The sequence below is a fragment of the Podarcis muralis genome, chromosome 4 (assembly GCF_964188315.1).
Source record: "Podarcis muralis chromosome 4, rPodMur119.hap1.1, whole genome shotgun sequence".
Taxonomy (NCBI): Eukaryota; Metazoa; Chordata; class Lepidosauria; order Squamata; family Lacertidae; genus Podarcis; species Podarcis muralis.
Window position 1 is genome coordinate 105586370 of NC_135658.1, and position 7224 is coordinate 105593593.

At 47.8% G+C, this 7224-nt stretch overlaps 1 protein-coding gene across 1 annotated transcript; it reads left to right on the top strand.

Moving 5' to 3' along the window:
• Positions 1–511: 511 nt before the first annotated feature.
• On the top strand, positions 512–6995 carry LOC114596625 (uncharacterized). The gene is made up of 3 exons (XM_028728432.2): positions 512–560; positions 1727–2398; positions 4651–6995. Exons 2-3 carry the CDS (start codon positions 1732–1734, stop codon positions 5481–5483), a joined length of 1500 nt encoding a protein of 499 aa, XP_028584265.2. The 5' UTR covers positions 512–560; positions 1727–1731; the 3' UTR covers positions 5484–6995.
• Positions 6996–7224: the final 229 nt, after the last annotated feature.

Below are 7224 nucleotides of genomic sequence, written 5' to 3' on the forward strand. Positions count from 1 at the left end.
CTTTGTCACGCTGGCCATGTGACCCGGAAGTGTCTCCGGACAGCGCTGGCCCCCGGCCTCTTGAGTGAGATGGGCGCACAACCCCAGAGTCTGTCAAGACTGGCCCGTACGGGCAGGGGTACCTTTACCTTTACCTTTAAACTTCACATGCAGATGAAACACATTACCACATAGGTCAGTTAAAGAGGCTTCAAATTAGATTTGTGAGTCAAAAGTTTGAATAAGAAAACTAACAGAACACAAACTGAAGCACAGGGAAAATGAGATTAATTATCTACAGCGCTCAGAAAAACACACCCAGTTGCTTGTGTATTTTGTTGTAGAAGGCGTGTTCTCCATCACGGAGAGGACGTGTTGTGGTTGGGGATGCCAAGACACCTTGCTGTTTCTGGGCAGATGGTTTGGCCAACTCGTAAGCAGGGGCGGGCTGTTACTGGGGAAATTTAGATGTTGCCATTTAGTGATTGACAGCCCTATTTGTTAAATACAAGGCAGGCAGCAACAGACGTCCTCTTTCGCTGTGTGCTTCGGATCAGAACACACATCAGTGAAAGGAGACGGTTGTATTGCTTAGCTCAGTTTACAGAGCTTGCTATTCCTTTTTATTTAGATAATTCCTTGTTTCCCCCCCTTTTTCCTCTCTCCTTAATTGTTGTCTCCTATTAACCCCAATTTCCCTCACCCAATCCCTTTCTTAATTTTGTTCCCTCCCTTCACCCCCGTCCCCACTTAATTCCTTTACTTTTATTGAGCTTTAATTATATTGAGCCTTTAATTTTATTGGGGACTTCTCTTTTCCTGGTGGTTCCGCAGAGTTTTGTCCCTGGTCTGGGGGTGGTTGGGGTGCCCACTTTTCAGCTCCTCACGCCCCCCCCCCCCCGTTCGGTTTAAAAAGTAAAATAAAATAAACAAAAATAAAATAAAAGTGAATTTGCCGTTTTTCACGCTGCTATTGGCGGCGCGGAGGCAGAGTGGCTTCCCCACTAGCTTGGAGGCCGTGCGGCCCCCATATCCCCTTCCTTGCCGCCAGCGCGCGGGCGCTGCAGCCTTCCTTGCCCCAGCCCGATTGCAGGGCCCGGGCGGGAGCAGCGCAGCCTTTTTCCAGGCCTTCTGAGTCGGGCTGCACTGGAGGGGCCTCTAGTGGCCGTGATTGGTATATCAGTCCAATCTGTGGCTCAGTCTGTAGGGCTCTGGTTCAGCTGTGGGGCTCTGGCTCGGTAGGGATCTGGTTCTACTGTGGGCTCTTGCTTGGTAGGGCTCTGGTACTGCTGTGGGGCTCTGGTTCTGCTGGCCAATAGTGTTATTACTATATATATAACAACAAGCAAAGATTGGCTGCAATAACAAGAAAAACCAGAATAGCCTGGTGCCTCTTCTGGTTTTTCTTGTTATTGCAGCCAATCTTTGCTTGTTGGCTTGAGCCATCCATTGGGCCATCCATTGGGCATTCACATTTTAGGCTGAGGATGTCGGCTAATATTTCTTAGCTGTATTTTATTTTAAGCGTATTTTAGTTTATTTATTTATTTACTTACCCTAGTTTCTTTATCTATTGTAATTTTCATTTTTTATTTGATATTTTAAATTTTAATTTTATTTATCTATTTTATATTTTGTTTTGGTGTAATGTTATTGTTAATTTTTATTTTATTTTCTTTCTACCCTCGTCTTTAGCACTTGGGCTTTTATCTTCAGGTGTTAACTTTCTCTGCTTGTATACTTGCAGTTGCCATGGCTCCAAAGAAGGCCCAGCCCCAGCAGGCGTCACCTACTTTGGGAAAAAGGAGAATTTGTGGCCCTTCACAATCACTGCGCTCTCCTGCACTTACTCAGGTGGGGGGCCGTATCGAGTCTCTAGTGGCAAGTTTGCCGGGCAATCCAGAGGCATTTTCCCACTTCGCATCTGAGATGGATGGCCTCATTCAGTGCTTTGCCTCTCAGCCCAGTGCACAGGCCGGGCCTTCTACACTGACTGCCCAGCTGGGTCCAGTCTCTTCATCCTCTAGTGATGACTCAGAGGATTTTCAGGTTTCAGGGGTTTTATTCTCTGATCCCCAATTGGTCGGGGTCTCAACCCCTATTGCCTCTCATGGTTGTACACGTCAAAGGGGCGCATCGACCCAAAGGCTTCGCAGGCAGCAGGGGCATGCTGGTGCCTCTTCGGCAGGTAGGGATACTGCACGGTCTTTAGCAGGCCCTTCCATTGCTGCAGCTCCTTCACCAGTGGTTTCTCTTCAGTCTCTCCCAGGTACCTCCCGCCAGGGTCCGGCTTCAGAGTCTTCCACTGAGGACAACCTACCTGTGCCTCCAAGGACATCTTCCGGTGGTAAACATCGCAAGAAGCATTCCAGGAAGAAGGCCAAGAGGAGCAGGCATGATACGTCCTCTTCCTCCACAGGTACGTCCTCCCAAAGCTCTGACGAAGAGGGGGAGGTAGCTATGGGCCTCTACTGGGCTTACGGTGAATCGACTGGCCTTCGCTGGGCTTGGGATCACAGAGCCAATTCACATCAACTTAGGTATGGTGCTACGCAGGAGTGTCTGGATGGTGCTTTGGTGCCTGACGTTAAAGTCGCCACCAATTCGGAAAAGGACATCATCCCGGGGAGTCATCTTTCTTCAAAGATGCGCACCCGAATTATTAATGGTCGCTATGTCGACATTTTTAAGCTGGCTCCTCCACCACTGCCCTCTCCTGGGCAAGAGAAGGTGGCTCTGGGCACAAAAAAGCAGACTGGAACTAGCAAAGTAGAGAAGACATTTGAGCGTTGGCTTGATTGTTTTCAAGTTTTTTCGGGATTTTTAGTCCTCTGTTATCCCAAGAGAGCCCGTCATCTCATAATTTATCAGTCCATTGTTAGGGCGGCCTTTACAATGGCTGGCGAAAGTGCCGCAATTTCTTACGACGAAAACTTTAGGCGTAGGGCAGCCAAAATCCCCACTGCCCGTTGGGATCGTAGGGATTTGGATGTTTGGGCGACGTATGTAGCTTTGCATTTCGAGAAAAAACCCGTTGAGCCACAGAAACCAAAAACTGGCACCTTTAAAAGACACCTGGTTTGCTGGGAATTTAATAAGGGCTACTGCCAGTGCCAACCTTGCAAATACCCGCGTGTTTGCAACAAGTGTGGAGGAAATCATCCCATTTCCACTTGCTTTTCAGGGAGGCGGCCCTTTCGGGGGGGAAGGGGGGGCGGTCAACAAGTCAGTAGACTTGCCCCCCCCCCAGGCAACTCCAGGACCCTCCAAATGAGGGAGATTTAGCCCTGGCTTATATGACAGTCTGGCTCGCAGAGCTTTCGGCTTGGCTCCTTCTTTACCCCAACCAGGAGGCAGCTTCATATCTTCGTGAGGGTTTTACGCATGGTTTTAGAATTCCGGTAGCCACGTTCCCCGTGGCACAGAATTCTGACAACCAGAAATCTGTTAGGGAAAGGCCGCTAGTGGCCCGAAAGAAAATTGAAAAGGAGGTGGCTTTACGGGGCCTTTTATGGCAGGGCCTTTTATGGCCCTCCCCCCGTTTGACAGGTTTCACCTTTCACCCCTGGGGATTGTTCCTAAGAAGGCCCCAGGGGAGTTTCGTTTGATACATACTGTATTTTTCACCCTATAGGGCGCACTTTTCCCCCTCCAAAAATGAAGGGGAAATGTGTGTGCATTCTATGGGGCGAATGCAGGCTTTTGCTGAAGCCTGGAGAGCGAGAGGGGTCGGTGCGCACCAACCCCTCTCGCTCTCCAGGCTTCAGGAGAGCCCCAGCGCCAGCCCCCAAGGTCGGGGGACAGCGGGGAGGCGGAACGCCGCCATCCCGCTGTCTCCCGATGTGGTTTGGAGGCTGACGGCGGGGAGACACGTGCTTCTCTCCGCCGCCAGCCCCGCAAGCTCCGGGGACAGCGGGGAGGCGCAGCGCTTCTTCCCGCTGTCCCCGGACCTGGTCTGAAGGCTGGCGGTGGGGAGAAGAGCGCTTCTCCCCGCTGCCGGCCCCACAAGCGCCTGGGGGGAAAAAAATAAAGGTCATTGAGGATATGCTACCACTGGCCAAGGTGACCTTGAGGCAACTTGAGTCCCTTCTGGGCCACCTTAATTTTGCATGCAGAGTAGTGGCTCCAGGTCGCCCCTTTTGCACCAGATTGGCCAGGCTTACGGCAGACCTGCGGGCTCCACATCATCAGGTTCGCCTTTCCAGCGAAGTGAGGGCAGATCTGCGGATGTGGTTGGATTTCTTAAATGGTTTCAACGGGGTGTCATTGTGGCAGGACACTTTGAACCTGCATAATGACTTTCAAGTTCAGTCCGATGCAGTGGACTCTTTAGGCTTTGGACTTTACTGGATGGGTCGATGGTGTGCCTTGCCTTGGCCATCAGCGTGGCAAGGTGAGGCTGTTATGCGGGATTTAACTTTTCTTGAGTTTTTTCCTATAGCAGTAGCGGTCCATTTGTGGGTACAGGAGTTCAAGGACCATCGTGTCTGTTTCTGGACTGCCAATCAGGTGGTGGTGAATATATTAGCAAAGTTGTCGTCCCGCTCCCCTAGGGTGTCAGCTCTGCTTAGGGATTTCGTTTTACATTGTCTGCATTTCAATATCGTGTTTTCGGCCCGTTTTATTCCTGGGATTTCTAACAAAATCGCTGATGCTCTATCCCGTTTTCAGATGGAGTGGTTCAGGTCCCTGGCTCCAGAGGCGCAGCTACGTCCGAAATATTTCCCAGATCATCTCTGGAACCTTGGCAGCAATTAGTCTTGCAGGGAGTAGCCACATCCGTTTCACCTTCTACGTTACGTTCCTACAGGAAGGCGTGGACTGAATTTTTAACTTTCTCTTATCAGTCCTTGTCCATCCAGCTTAGCTCATCTCTGGTTTCTTCACAGGTCCTCCAGTATTTGGCACACCTTTTTCAATTGGGGCGGGCTATCAGGACACTCCGGATCCAGGCTGCCGGGATTTCCTTCTTCTGTGAAGCCTTTTTTAATAAGGATCCTTGTGCCAAGTTTGTGGTGCGCAAGGCTTTGGAGGGCTGGGGCAGGCTCTGCCCCTCGCGATCACAAGGAAGGAGGCCCATTTCCTTTGATTTGCTAACTAAGATGCGGGTAAAACTGAGAGCAGTTTGCTGGAACAAGTATGAGGCCAGGCTTTTCCCCACCACCTTTTCCATGGCTTTCTTTGGTGCCTTGAGGGTTTGTGAGGTGGTGCTTGAGGAAGGTCGGGGAGGAACGTCCAGAGGGTTGCTGTTGCAGGATGTCTCCTTATCCTCCTCAGAAGTGGTCTTGTCAGTCAGGAGTTCTAAGACAGACCGGTTAGGCCAAGGTGCCACTGTGAGGTTACCTGCTACAGGGAACCCATGCCCTTGCCCGGTGAAGGACACCTCCAGATACTTGTCCCTCAGACCCCAAAGGGAGGGGCCTGTTGGCTATTTGCAGTATGGTAGCACTGCAGAGAGCTTGCTGGGGAGATCATGCATTAAAAAGAAAAGGACTCAAAAATAACTTAAACAAGGTTTTAATAAGAAAAACAAAAACTCCATTTACACTAAATAGATCAACAACAAACCATGACCCAACCACCAACCCATCCCCCAGGGTAATGGGAGAGCTAGGTGCTGCTCCTTATATACTACACCCAAATGCTGACACACCTTAATCAAATACAACTCAGCAGCACCTGCTATGATTCACAGCTGTAAAGCTGGGTCTCGTTAGTTTGCTCTGGCCCCTTAAAGATATACACATCGAGTGGAACAATGATGAACCTTTACATTTAAAGAAACCATTCAACATTTCCCCTGCGGTTCATCATTGTGGAACAAAAACATAAAGCATACTTTGTACATGTCTTTCATGTGTAACCTTTGGAAGTGCTTTAGTAAAAATATCCGCAATTTGATTGTCACCTGGAACATATTCAAATACAATCCTTTCGTCAGCAATTAGTTTCTTTACAAACTGTAAACGTAACCTTAAGACTCTAGTGCGCTGCGTATTGGTCTCTGAACACAGGATAGCAAGTCCGCTCTGGGAATCAAGGTAAACTTTTACTGGTAGTGTTACTTGCATCTGTAGGTCTGCAAATACTTGCAGATACCATTCTACATCACGAGTGGCCTGAACGCATGCGCATAATTCACTTTCTGTTGTGGATAGACAAATAATGGTTTGTGTCTGGGACTTCCATTCAAATGGACAACTGTTATAACAAAACACCATACCAGACACACCCCTGCAATTATTTTGTTCCACTGCATGAGATGCATCGCAGAAAATTTCAAAACCTTTGTCAATACATATTGTAAACTGCAACCTATAATGTTTGGTGTGTTTAAGGTACATTACCACTCTCTTAAGAGCAGAGAAACATTGTGTAGTAGGCTTTTCCACATTGTGATGCATCTTTTAACAAAAGCTTAACTGTTTCATATTTTACACTTGGTGAATAACACAAATCATAATCTTCGCCTGGAATTTGTTGAAAACCCCTAGCAACTAATCTTGCTTTGTACCTTACAACTTCATTTATCATTCATTTTAACTCTATAAACCCATTTTGAATCAATAAGTCTCATATCTGGGGTTTGTGGTACAAGAGACCAAGTGTTATGCTCTTTTAAAGAAGCTATCTCTGAGTTCATAGCTTTATACCAATTTTCAGCTTGGTGCTTAGGTAATTTCTGAACATCATTGTAGCTTTTTGGCTCAAAAACCGCCTTATTGGCATACACAGTATTAAAATGTTCACCTGCAAATCGTTGTGGCTTCTGCCTCTTTCTATCTGAACGTCTCAGTCCGGAAGGAGAGTCAGACTCCTCAGACTTAATGGGACCAAGTGAACCACTAGTTTCAGGTTGTAAATCATTGTCAGATTGAAGAGATGCCTGTAGGCTAAGCTCACGGTCAGAAAAATCAAGAGAATCTAACCTCCCCTCGGGTGCCTGTGACTTTAAATCATCAAACAAATCAGATTCAACAGGCTTTTTGTCTTTTTCTATTAATTCAGAAGCACCATTCCCTGCTGCTGCTGCTTCTTCCTCTTCTTCCTCAGTATTATCTATGCCATCAGTATCTTGGAAGACAGCAACTCCATTCCAATTTACAGTTTGTATCATGCTTCTGGTAATATGAAATTTGCCAGTTGCTGGTATGTAAATTCTGTACGCCCCCTGCTGGTAGCCCATTAATTTTCCCTGGACACTACGTTCACCCAATTTCTGCTTAGCGGGATAATGCATAATTA